This window comes from Diorhabda carinulata, chromosome X, assembly GCF_026250575.1.
Source record: "Diorhabda carinulata isolate Delta chromosome X, icDioCari1.1, whole genome shotgun sequence".
Taxonomy (NCBI): Eukaryota; Metazoa; Arthropoda; class Insecta; order Coleoptera; family Chrysomelidae; genus Diorhabda; species Diorhabda carinulata.
Genome location: NC_079472.1, coordinates 34,556,314 through 34,570,954, shown reverse-complemented (window position 1 = coordinate 34,570,954; position 14,641 = coordinate 34,556,314). Strand labels below are relative to the sequence as shown.

General features: G+C 31.7%; 1 protein-coding gene across 3 annotated transcripts in view; it reads left to right on the top strand.

The window, feature by feature from the left end:
- Nucleotides 1–14,641, top strand: part of LOC130901084 (diuretic hormone receptor-like) — a 215,885-nt gene that overhangs the window by 163,690 nt on the left and 37,554 nt on the right. For all 3 annotated transcript variants that reach the window (XM_057812175.1, XM_057812172.1, XM_057812173.1), the window contains exons 6-7: nucleotides 5,170–5,250; nucleotides 8,192–8,268. In XM_057812175.1, coding sequence (XP_057668158.1) covers nucleotides 5,170–5,250; nucleotides 8,192–8,268 — 158 coding nt within the window. The remainder of the gene's footprint in view (nucleotides 1–5,169; nucleotides 5,251–8,191; nucleotides 8,269–14,641) is intronic.

Here is a 14,641-nt window from a genome sequence, read left to right as displayed (position 1 = left end):
TGAACTCTAAAATAAGAACTAGAGAACTTAATGCTAGTAAACCAAAAGTAAGTAGAGTCTTACAAAAAAATCATCGATATCCATGTCATAATCGAATGGTTCAGCGAATGTATCTTGCAGATGGAATCCATGGGTTGGAATTTTGTAGATGGATTCACAATCATCGTATAGGTCACTATTTACAGATGAAGCGCAATTTATGAGAGACATTATAAATAAAAATAGCCATGCTATTCGACAATGTAGTTACCACCTGAGTTTATCTGTTAACGTTTGGATTGGTGTCTTAAATTACCAATCAGTAGATCCTCACTTTTTTAGTAGTGCTTGACAACGTGAACGTTGTTATCCGAGGGATGGATTTGCAGCATCATAAGCCATCCCGCACTTTAAACTGGCAATGAAAAAACATCTACACAATGTATATCAACAAAAAACAAAAATGTGTAGAGGCTGCTAAGTTCCCTTTCAAGAATCTACTATAAATTATTTTTATTCCGTTGCAATTATTATATTTTTTTAGTTCTTATTTTACGTCTCAACTACATAATTTTAGTTATTGTTCTAAAATTGTTGCTAGTTATTATTATTTCTGTTTTTTGTTGTTTGGTGTTTGTTGTTATTGAAAATTAGAAACAGTTTATCATTGTAGTAAAAAACTCGAAATTCAAAACATTTATCATTTGTTCGGTTATACCTCGAAAATGTTATAACAAGATAATATAAACAGACTGTAAATTCCGATAATACATATAAATTCCGTATTTGAATTCACTTAGACGACTTCACGAAATTGCGTTACGCTGTCACCTCTTATTAGTGACATCAAAGGCATGCATAGGTACATATTAGATTCTACTTTAAATATACCCACACGCAATTTATCAACCGAGACAGCTGTCGGCAATGATTACGGAATATATTAATTCTCTCATTATTGATTGAATCCAACGTCTTTTAAACATATACCCATTCCTTGACTCAACCGTATTATTAAATAAATTGAAATTTCGGTACAGAATCTACTTAGAAACACATTTTAGTGAGTATAGATTTGTATTAAGGTATCAAAAACTTATTTTAAATAGACTACATGACTGTTCTATAATAATTAACTCCTCTTGCTGGCTAGCATTAATATAAAATACAGTGCAACTTATCCTTTTTTGGTCGTAAATTTCCTCAAAAATTATTTTATATTCTCATCTCCTCTTTTTAGATTGATTACAATTTGAAAAAAAAATTCATTCTATACGGAAATACCCTCACCAAAAAGCAACTTATCGACATAAATATTCAAGAAATGTTTCAACTCAGTCACGGAATATCAATAACAAATCAGACGTTATAAATATATTGTGCGGCAATTTTTGAATCAAAATTCGAATGAATAAACATTGAGTGGAAGTGATTGCAGGAACGGAATATAAAGAGTTGATGGATTAAATTAATTTACAAAACGGAGAATGAAGATAAATTAACTAGTGATTGTTCTAGAAATAATGGAAATTGAAACAATAGGGAATGTGATAAACATCATAATATAAAACGAATAATGGCATAACACAATAGGAAAAAAATGTGGTTACCTCTAAGATATATTACATTTGTTTCGTTGTTAGTTTTTTTGTGAGTAAATTCACAATTTTGATATGGTATACTTTGACCCCTTTCAACTATAATGAACAATAATTTCAAATGAATGAATTTTTCTGTTATCAATAAACTATTATTATAAACAAGCTCACTTTCTTAATTAATTGAAATGAGATTAATTCTACTTAGATATCTTCCTTATCCACTAAATTTTCTTTTGACTCCTTAAAAACTATTTTATAGCGAACAATAACAGCATGAAGTTTTATATATGACTGTCAAAAATGCAAAGAAGCAAATAATTCTGGAGTGCTTGTACAACCAACAATCATCCGTTTGAGGTGCTTTAGCAGACGTCAATAACGAAGCACGAAGATCATTTTTATATTACCTGATATTTTAATTTGCATAGTGGATAATTTCCTTGTAAACAGTAATTTTATTTGTATTATGACAAGAATTATTTTTCTTAATTGAACAAAATCATCAAAGATTAACTGCCAATATCTCGTAGAAGAATATTGGAAAATCAATTTTTGTTTGGTGTTATCGCTTAGGTATATATGTTACAATGGGAATGGAGAATAGAAGAATTATACAAATGAATGATTGAGTCTTACACATTGTTAAAAACGGACACTGATTCCGTGATTTGAATAAAATCAATTTTGGGAATTTCAACTACATTTTCTAAGAAAATAAATATCAAAATAATAATTTACAGAGAAATGAAGTCCCTAATACAATTTTTGGGGAATTATACAGATTCACTTAATGTTAAAGTTGTAAACTGTATCTAATGCTTGTAGCATTCGCCTGAGGGAAATGGTGTAGAGGGTACTTCATAACATTCGCGATTGTAATTAAAAAAACGTAGAACATTCCATGTCCCAAGTCTGTTATAAGGTCTTTTTATGAGTACAAAGTCTGTAACCTAGAAAAAGAGCTCAAATACTAAAACAATTCTTGAGAAATACTCGTCTATTATTATTTTGCTTTAGAATAATAGTATACAGGTGTCAATTCAAATTAATGAATCGTTGATATGAAATAGTAACCCTTTCACTATTGTCTTTATAAAGTGTGTAAGTTTGAACTACCAAATAGAAACGTCTCACAATTGAGTAAAATTATAGTTATCAAAAACTTCAGACTATTCAACAATATTCTAAATATGACTCAATTCATTTTGGATATTTCTGATGACGAAATTAATCTATTCTCATTTCTCATTCCTCCTTTCTCAATACATGTTGGTTTGGACACTATCTGGGTATCTTGGTGGTAACTTAAGAGCTCCCCATCTTATCTATTTGCGTGGAAATATAGCTTGAGAGACCCTCGAACAGGACTCGCGAAAGGAAGAGCTGCGAGATGTGTTTAATGACTCCTCGAGACATTAACATATACCGAGCTAAGAATAAATATTGAAGATTTAATTATTTTCGTAAGACTTCCAAATTTGGTACTCCGTTTATAGTTTTAGCAAAGAAAATTGGTCATTCATCACACCAGAGAAAGATATATTTATCTGGTAATACCATAATTAGTTCATGAAGTTGCAGCATCATCTTCCCATAATTCCTGAAGAATTGTAAGTTGTAAATCATGAGATACCATATGATATATACATCAGTATTTTCTAGAGTAGTACATCCACCACTTATTTGACAATTAGTTTCAACTCAAATGGATGTAACCAGAGTAGTCACTTTTTATTGGCCAAATGTGGCAGCTATTTCTTCAATTTGGCATCGAATCGGCCCAATAATACTGCCCTTTGACCTTTCTGTTTTTCTTTAGGTAGATCATAGCGTATAAATTTCATAAAACTGTGGCCATGACCTTTCCATCCGATAATACTATGTTTCGACTATTCCTCGGTCTCTAATGTGAATCCAGTGAATTCGTATTTCGTCGGATATCACGAACAATGTGCAGATTCCTTCAGCGGTCCGCCTATACAAGATCGTAGACTTTTGTCATGTTATCTTTTGGGGCATCTTGATATAGCTCATGAAATCACGATGAAATTTCTTAAACGAATTTTCGATGGTCATTATTGAAGGAGAAGCTCTTTACAAAAAATAAGATTGACTGACAGACACTGATATTTTGCAACATAACTACGAATCCGATTCAGGGATAATTTGGATAGTAGCTTTCCACGAGAATATACTACACAATTGTGAATTGCTCTTGAAGTACTGGCAATGTCGAGCGGTGACGCTAAGTACTTATAAAACTATCATTAAACGTTTTTTTATATATAATTAGGTACCAAAAAGTAATTTGTAGTAATTTCTACCACCGATATTATCAATAAACTTTCTAATACAACTCTTAGGTAATGTCACTCTATAACAAAAATAATGAGTACGTCACTGATCTAAGAGTATATCATCGAAAACAATTAATTCCCGAGAGGCGGTTACCTCGTTGATTACAGAACCTCCCCATACACATTGTTTCTAACTAAGTGTTTGTATGCTACTTCGGATAACATTTCTATTTGTAGCATTTCTGTCTTGAAGATTTATTTTTTTATTGTTCAGCCCATACGAATGAGGAACTTGTAAAATATATTATAAGATCGTGTGAAAATTAGTTTTACTAAAAAAAGGCTTTTTAAACAGCTAACGCACTTTGACTCTATCCAAAGTTATCGTTTTTGTTCATGTTAAGACCCGGTGTCTCATTAATAGTAAATGATCAAGATTTGTTCCTCTGATTTTATTTCTAAGAATAGTAGGTGTGTTATCATTTTTATCGATTGTAGTTTTAAGAAGGCTAGCTACTGTTTGGTAGAACTCCTATATAGAAGCACATCATTAGTTGCAATTTATCAGGATATTGTACATATGCAATTATATAGTGATCTACAGAACGTTTGTCCTTCCACCACCTTTTAAATATACCATGTGTGCCATCATTAGAAAGAAATTTGGATCGAACATTCAGGCATAATCGATGTCAATTATTTTTTTGGATATTGTGTTTAGTTTTCTTCTATGAAAGGAATTGCACTTTTTATTGATCAATTGTTTCGTAAAAATAACTTTGTCTGAATACTACATCCAAATTCTATTATTTTGATGTAATATTGAAAATAATGGGCTGGGGAAATTTAACGGAAGGTATTGACGATATTGACAAATGATAAATGTATCGTAATTTTATTTCTTTTCTTTAGGAAAAAGATAAGCGTGTTTAATAATTCACTAAAAATCTAATTAATACTTCTGAATATCATGCTGGTCTATATTTTGTGGCCCATTCTTCATATTTCAGTATATAAAGATTTCATTCAATCACTGTATAATAAATATTAAATAACAAATTGACTTGGATAACAATTGTTGGTTTTCAAATATTCAATAAAATGTTTTGCATTATTTTGTCGTATTCACTGGATGATAATGTCCAATTTATGTCAATTTCCCTAAAGAATCCAATTCCATTACTTTTATAGAGCATTGATGCGATATAAAGTACTGGCTTTAGTAAAACGATTTAAAATTTCAATTTTAACCGAGTGAACATAATTAGTAATTAATGCTGGTGTTTTTCCAGGTCTCTACCTTTATATTCTGGTCGTGGAAACGCTCACTAGGGAGAATTTCAAATTGAGAGTATACGCCTTTATAGGATGGGGTGAGTTTTGTTTAAAGTTCGAAGATTAAAGTTCTGTTTAAGAAATTAGGTCTTTTAGAATGGTACCTACGCATAAATAGAATTTTCAAGAAGTAATAACTAGAAATAAATTAAGTTTCAAATTTACAACAGTTGAAAAGAAATTTTTTCCTCATGATTTTTAGTAGGTGTTCCCTTTTATACATAAATTTACAATGGTATACATTCAATCGTTCAAATTGAGCTCTTTTGGTTTGAAGGAGAGTAGCTCAAATTATAACACTACCAACTACAGGTTATCACATTTACATTTATCTGTCCCTATCGTATACTCATTTTATATACTCTACAATCTGATCTTTCCAGCTACTGTACAGTTTACCTGGCAATATTTCCTCGTTATATTTCACTATGAAATCTTCTTCATCCCTTATCCGTTACCATAATACTTTTAGTATTCATTATATGCTTCATAGCACGTTTGAATCCAAGTACTCAAAGATATCGATTATTTTAATTAATTTGTCTTTACGTGCTCTTGATGCTAAACATACTTTTATTAAACTGTCTTCCGTTATTTATTATTGATCAAATTCTCCTATTACTTTTTCTAAGGTTTCTCCAAAATTCGGTTTACTATTAATATAGTTAAATCATTGGTATATGATATCATCGAATATAATTCTATACATATCAAAAAAGTCCTTATTATGCCATGCTGAGAGCAGTTGTTTGTTTTTACTTATCCCAGGGTATCATCAATTTCCATTCCAAGTATTATTTTTTCTGTATACGTCCAAAACAATTTTTTTTCTCAACAGACTGTCGAATGCTTGTTTGATTTCAATGAATAGCATTTGGAATTTCGCTTATAAAAAAGTATTCATAGAACGTAGTACATCCTGTTCAATTTATTTTCTAACTAATTTATGGGAGTTATTGATAATAATAAGTGATGAAAAAGCAAGCAGATTCTCGATTCACATTACTGTCAAATGTTTCGCTACCAATATTGATAATTCAAAATTATTTCGTTTAGTCTCTAGTGCCTCAATGAGATTTTACATATTGGTTTCGGTAATGTTCAGTTCTTATGCATATTGTATTCTTTTTTGTAAAATTAACACCATGAATCTTATTCAGATGGATAATCACACGATTGAATATTGGTGCTTGCTGAATGACCAGCTGTTTCTGTTCCAAGGTTATTTATTTAAAAAACTAGAAGAAACAATATTTGTGGAGTTGTTCAAATACATTAATTTTATTTCATATTTAGCTGCTTCATTGTTTGTATTATCTTTCTAATTCCACTTAAATCTTTCAATTACAATGTTATTGTTTGGGTTTTCTATGTTATTCTCGTCTATTTTCAATATTGATGCTATTATTACGTATTATCTATTCCACCTCTTTCAAATGGTTTGAAGATTTTCACCATAACGATTGTTTTTTTGCAGTTGCTAGTCGCTGTTCTATTGTTTACTATCACTATCATTGGATACTGCCTTTCTTGTTTCCTGTAAATATCTAAAAATATGCAGATAGCTGCATATTCACATTTTAATTATTCCTGTTGATTTCACTATTCTCTGTTAAATATCGTGTCCACAATCATGACTCCGTCAATGGATACAATTTTCAAACATTTATTTTATTAATTGTGATGAATGGAAACCTTTTTTATGGATCATAAAATCTCCCTATTCAATTCATTTTATTTAAGTTAAATTTAGTAATAAAAACCTCAACTGTTTTCGCCACATTAGTTTTAACGTCTTTTTTATGTGATACGAAAAAAATTAGAGTAATTGTGGGCTTTGCGTTTAATATTATAAATCTATTAAAAAATTCACTCATAACAAGAATTTTCCAAATACTTCATTTTACATTTGGACGAATTGGTAAAAGTTTCTTGTACCAATTTCTTCGTTTTCCAATTACGTAGCCTCATTCCATTACCAATCTTTACCTTCAGCTGTTTCTTTTTCATTTTTCTATTGTTGTTTCTACGTTCTTATTCCTGTTCCACTTGATTGTTTCGCCATTCTTCTCAGTTAAATAATCTGCTTGTAGTTTATGTGAACAGATCTTTCCTTCGAATTGTCTTCTAATAACACCAAGATGCAAAATACAAGGGCTGGTCTGAAAGTAGTTAGACTGGTTTTTTCCTGCGGACATGTAGACGAGAGGCAATCTGCTTGCATACGGTTGGAGAAGATTGGCAACACCTGAAAAATCGTCAGTCAGCTTACTGCTGTTGAAGAGAGCAGATTACTTTTACTGTTAATGCTTGTCTAAACGCCACGTTACGTTTAATCATGGAGCGATTACTGGAGGCGATGAGATTCATGATATGAATACGGAGACCTACGGTGATGCTGTCATGGCTAGAGCGGTTGTTTTCAGAGACAGAAAACTTAGCTATGAGGAAAGCTATCTTTCAGGATCTTTTTGGTTATACTAGACTTTTTCTATTTTCAAGAATAAAATAAACGCTCAGGAGAGGAGGTCCAACAGACCGAGGCGCAGGAGCTGAATAACATTCCGGTTCAGACGTTCCTGGAGGCGTACGAAAACTGAAAACTCGCAGGAGTGTATAGTTGCAGGAGAGTGCTAAAATTCTAATCGTTTTTACTGTTTGAATCTTAATTTCAGAACAGACACGATATGCAGATGTCATTGTTTCAGAATTTCTTTTGGTAAATTGATGGTTTTGATTCTAGTTTCTTTCCATCATTTCGGTTTTATATCTGTTGATAGAAGGATCGTAGCTGAGAAAATTGCATCATAAGTTGAATCAGTATTTTTTTTGGCAATTAATTCCTAATTAATTGAATAATATCAATTAAAATATCTGACCTTTCTTGGACTCAATAAAAAGCAGTTGTTTCTCTTCTCAATAATATTTTAGTGTTAAATATACTTTTCCAATAAAAATATCTATTATATTTTTTTCCAGGAATGCCGATGATTTTTGTACTGATATGGGCGTCGGTTAAATCTGTTATTCCTGCTAATGATGACCTCGCGAATACTGTAAGTATAAATATGTATTTTTACATATAGGCTGTCGCTAATCAAGTCGGAGAAAATCGATTGTTCAGATCGCTGCATTGCTTATTTCCTACAAAACTGTCTTTATTTCAGTTTATAGCGTTATAATTCATGGCGTTTTTTTGTTTATCGTGAATAACTGTGTTCCTTTAGTTCACTAACACAACTGAACCTACGGAGCTGCAAACTCTATTCTTATCATGCAGCAGCTATCTCTTTGACGTCCCAATAGACCTCCAATTAATAGTTATCTTTGTATTAACTAAGAAATATGAGAAACAAATGACCCCACTTCTTATTTTGTGCTCGCAGAACTGGATTTTCAAAACAATTATTAGGATTTTACTGTAAAGACTGACTGCTAGTATTCTAAGTTTCCAAGGTCGATTCTTGACATCCCACCCCTAATTTTATTATTTGTTCTCCTCTTCGAAGCATATATCAGATAGGAGAACGTGCATATTATTTTAATTACTTTGATTTGTCTTTTTTTTCAAATTGAATAATATGTAGTTATCAGCTTATTTGCAATTCTCAACTTCACATTATCACACAACACAGGACATCCGTAAAATACAAAAATATATCAGAGAAGGTCAATAAAAACAACAAACAGATCAAAACCCAACTGGGTTTTACCGAACCATCTCCAATACTAACAGGAATTTGACAAAGTGACAGTCTGAGCCAATTCTTGATAAATTCAAATATGAATAAAATAATTGATAGCGCCAATAGTTAGTTTCTGGAGGATACTAGATGGGAAGAAGATCAATAAAAATATTGTTCTATGCCGACGACGCTAGGAAGACCTGCAGCGTTTGCAATATCAGTTCCAAGCAATAGTGGAAAACCTTGATATGTAGGTATCTGAAGAAAAAATAGAATCAATGATAATAGTAAAAGAACCTATAAGATGAAAACTAGTTGTGAACAACAACTCCATTCTCCACTATAAGCAATGTACATACTTAGCAGTCAAGATCATATGCGACAGAAAGTTACAATAAGAGATACAAACCTAAGTAAATGAAGAGTCAAGAATCTCTGGCTACCTGGGGGATCTCATATGGAAAAACAAATATAAGTTCATCGATAGTAAAGTCGAGAGACATTGAGAACTTTTGAAGGAGTAACCCAAAGAGATCAAATAAGGAGCAAAACTATAAGAGAAGATCTGAGAATTCAGAACATAGTACTATTCACGAGATCGAGATTACGTCCATAGAAAGATGGGATAAGAATGAAAAACATACTTTAAGGAGACTCCCGGCCGACTTCCCAGTAAATGACACGGAAACTGGATATCTACTACTCATGAGGCTGAATAGTGGAAGCAACAAGACTGAGTCACAAGCAAATAAAAAGAACTAATAATAATTGCTACCAACACCATTTTGTGTAAAAATCCGAAAATACTCTTTATATAACCAATTATATCTAAAAATGGTGAAAAAATTCAATTGCGTCACTTCAAAAGACGTCTATGCGATTGCGACAGATTACGATTCATAAATCTATCCATATTAACCCAGAACTGAATCGACTGTATGGGTCTTTCAAAACGAGCAAATCCAACAAAAGTTGATCTCGCACGAAGTACTTCGAAGTAAATGGTCGGAATAACTAGACATTTCGTCATTGTTCCATTAAAGCAACGTGCAACGGTAAATTTTGAATAATACACCAAGCTTTCATTTGTCAGAAGTTTTCGAGAAAAATCAGAGAAACCAATCCAAGAAAACGAATCATTTTCCAGCATCTCACCACATCAGTTCGAACAAAAAGGCTTTTAAACAGTCAAAACATCAAATTGATAGGTCTTTTGCCATACACTCCTTTTTTGGTACTCTAGGATTACTGCTTATTCCTGCAGATCGAAAATAAATTACCAGGTCGTTTTTCTACACCTGAAGAAACAGTTGATACTTTTAATTCACATGTTTTGGAGGTACCGCAATCAAAATGGTGAAAATGCTTCGACAATTAGTTCTATTGCATGTAGAAGTGTTTTTAATGAAGAATATTTTAGAAAACGATAAAAGCTTCATCTGATTTAATAAATATAAGCTCAAAATATACGATTAACACATATTTCAATCTCTGTTTATTTTTTGGGATTTTTAAATTACTTACTACAACTACAAAGAAGACATTTCATCTGAAACTGTAGCAATATTGAAATATTTTTCATGGAATAACTCAGATTAAGATTGTCAATTTTCTGTCTACGTTTATCACATGAAGCTGAAATTCTATTTCTAGTGTTATTACTTTACAAAATAGCAAAACTCATATACTTGTATCTAGAATTCCAATGTACATGTTCGGAGTTGATATGTAGTAGATATGACTTTTTTATCAACTTCGGATTCAATTAAAAACAAATGACAACTAAGTTTCACAATTACACCTTAAAACAACTTGGAAAAAATTTACCAGAGTCATCAAATATACAGTGTACAAAATTTCGTAATTAACACCAGAATATAGTTAAATCTGCAAAATATTTGATATACAATGCAAGAGAGGTAATAAATTCTTTTATAAAAGATCCTTCAGGAGTGATACGAGTGGGCAGAAGGAGAGTTTAGAGTGGTTTAGAATTCAACCTATAAAAAAATCACTTTTTCTGATATGCTATTAATAAAATGGAAATTAACATTAGGAAAGGACAAGCATTCTAAGAAAAACTATTCAATCAGACGAACTTTTCATCGATTCACTTATTAACTTATTGATGTATGCTTCACAAAAATTGTAACAGTGAAAATCTTAAATCAAATCAACAGAAGATAATTGTTTGTATACACTTAATTTTTCAAACAATAGTTCGTAGTCGAGAAATAAATGGATCATTCAGTATTATGTCAACTCTACAGTCTTAAACAAACTTCACACCCTTTAACTAGTTTTTCTTCGAGTGACAAAAAAGTTTCAAGACAAAGTTTGTGAACCGTTTTCTTTTGTTACTTAGCTTTACGAGCCTACTTTTAGGGTGAAAGTGTGAGGAATTTGCGAGAGCCGAATGAAATCACACCAAATTGAATATGAGGAGAAAGCTCGAAGCCAGAGAACTTCAGTGAGCGTTAACCTCTCCCAAAATGATTTTCAAGAGTTTTCTGGGAACAAAATACTTTTTATGAAAAGAGCTTGAACACTAAAATCCATTTATCATTATTTGTTGGAAAGATTCACATGAAACGATATCAAAATTCACAATAATTCACATAATTTCTAAAATGCCATTTCAAAGTGTCTCTTATTTGAAGAAGGGTAGTATGAATATTTTACATCACATGTATCACTCCCCATATTACAAAATTTTCTGAGTCGACCCTCTTTGGAGATTTTAACCCTACAAGATGGTAAGTAGAAATGTTTTTTTCTATAAATTTGAATGCTGATAGAATAAAACATTACTTCAAATTTTATGCAATAACAAAGGTCTATTTACAAGTATTTTTTCACCACTATCTTAATATTATAAAAGGGTTCCTGATATTAGTAACCCTCACCTGAGTTATGATCAGATTTATTTCCAAAATTTAGTTTTTTAAAACAAGAATACATCATATTATAGTAAGTTAATCTCGGTGAAATATTTTCCAACCTGATAATTCATGATCTAATTTCGTCATACTACTTTAAAAGCTCAAACGTAAAGTAGGAGAAGATCTGAGTTATACAGCTGTTTCAAAAATTCATAAATGTCGGAAGTCAATATTGAGCTGAAACGCTTTCAGTTAATTAAAATTTAATACAGCTCATTCACCTTTGTAACAGGATGTGCTAGATTACGATATACTTTTTGCATATTAGATAATTTATTGAGTTCCACTTCAAAACAGGTGTAGACGAATAATTTGAAACTGTTTTATGAACCACAGATTATAGTATAATAGAATATTATCGATAAGCAAATAATGACGGCTATTACTCCTGTAATTTATCGGTAGTGTAATAGCCATTACTAGCAAATCAAATACTATATTTCATTTATAACTATGAAGAAAACTGGATTTTCTCTGCCCGTCATATCATAAATAGTACTTCTCGTGTCGGTGGTGATAAATTGTGATATTGTTAACTTTGTATGATACAGTAAACTCTGTTAATTAATCCAAAACAAAAATTTTGAAGACAAATATATTCATTACACAACGTCATTTCATTTTAGCTACATAAACTTCTCGGATAAGTCAATAAGTTCGATATCCTTTTCATACTAAGAATCGTCAAACTCCTCAAAATAGCCACCAACTGTCGCCATCACCTCTTCATTTTTAAAAAATCTTCAACAGAAAATAATCCGAGAGAATTAAATCTCGCAAATATGCCACATAAGGTGGCAGTCCAAACTTTAATGCATTAATTTTGGCCATTGCAATAACGGATGTGTGTACTGGTGCATTAACTTAATGAAACACCACTTCTCAGTTAAATGCAGTCATTTGTACCTCATTTCTTCGTTCAAACTTTGCAATGAGTTCACATATTACTCGCCGTCGATATTTTTCACTTTTCCAAGATAGTCAAAGAGCGCAATTCAAAAAATCCGACGCCATGACATTGTCTGCAGATGGAACGGTCTTTGCCTTCTTTGGATCCGGTTCTTCCTTTTCAGTCCATTGCTTTGATTGTTCCCTGGGGAACATTGCCAAAAACTAGATAGAAACATCTTCCCCGCTCTGTTTTTATTCTTTTCTGAGCAAACGCGGCATCCATCTTGCGCACAATTTTCTCATATTCAAATTTTTAGTTAATATGCGATATACCACACTTATTGGAATACCTACAAGGTCTGCTAGCTTGTACATTTTCAGCCGACGATCATCCATTACCGCTTTGTGGATTTTCTCCAGCATTTCTAGAGTCGTCACCTCATTTGGTAGAGCACTACGATTCTGGTCGTCGCAGGTCGTACGGCCTCGCTTAAACTCCTCTACTCAATATTTTACTATTGATAACGAAGGAGTAGTCTCAGCCAAAGTAGAATCTAGTTCAGCTTTTATATTGGTTGGGCTAAGGCCTTTCCAATAAATGTATTGATTTACATTTTTTCATGTGAACAAATTCACTGAAAATGTTTACTACTGATGGCTGCCAAACAAATACTAAACAACGTGGTGTCTTCAAATTTGAAACATATGCTGTTTAGAGTATTTGATAAACTGGATTTTTCAAGCAATCTCTATCTCCGCTATCTCTATGTCAGTCCAGGTATTTCTGGTACTTCTCATAAAATTCCGATCTTAGGTGGTAAAAAATTATTAGAAAATTTTTCAATCAATTAATTTGTGGTCTACAGGATTAACTTATTTGAAACGACTTGAAAGAAAATTTGATATGAAGTTCCCGTGGCTTTCCTTGTTTCTATAAATTTCGCAGAGATCACCAGAATGAACTATCTAGCTGGCTTTGTATTGGTGGCAGGTGTATTGACTATAAGAAGTATTTTTTAATTTTCTTTCCAAAGGATAGATCCATTCAACCCATGATTATTGCAATCTGTGGAAAACTACTGAAATATTTTTAAATTTCCTTCTAATGTCCGTTTCACCTAAGGGAAGAAAACAGAAATTATACAGCCTATGATCCGGCGAATAAAGCGAATGGTCTGCCATAGGAATGTTAAATTTGGCGAAAAATGAACAAAGCGGAATGAGCCGTCGCCTTGTTTGATTGATTATTCATCAATTCCTTCTTAACATGCGCGTTTGTCTCAATAATGATACGTGTAACTTCTAAACAATATATTCATATATAATCAACAAAAGACTTTAATGGTGAATTTGTAGGAATATCTTTGTTGTTATAATAGGTAATCTCCCCAGGGAACCAAAGTTTTAATGTTTGTAATATCTACATTATCATTAGTATTATCCATAAATCCCATCCTTATTACACGTAATAGGAGGACCTTATGGCAGACAGGAATGAATCATGTTAGTTCAATTTTTTTTGGAAAAATTTTTAGAAAATCCATAAATAAGCTTTTGTGTAATCTATTAATTTTTTTTATTCCTGCTGTGATTAAACGATAATTATCGCAGTCCCTTAAAATATAAAATTTGCCGTTAATAAATGAATTGTATCGTCAAAATGTTTTTAAAGAAAAATATTGTTACTATATGTGAATATTCCATTTTTTCACAATTTAGGTAATCAGGATTAATGGAGAATACATTATACATATAGAGTTTTCTGTCTGCTCATCTCATAGGGACGTATTATAAAAAAAATGTTTCTAAATTTTCTAGTAATATGTAAAATTTATAAGATGTGGTGTACGTGTTGAGGGTTTCAATTTTGAATGAAAAATACATGAGTAGGAGGTACGTCTTTAGTGTGC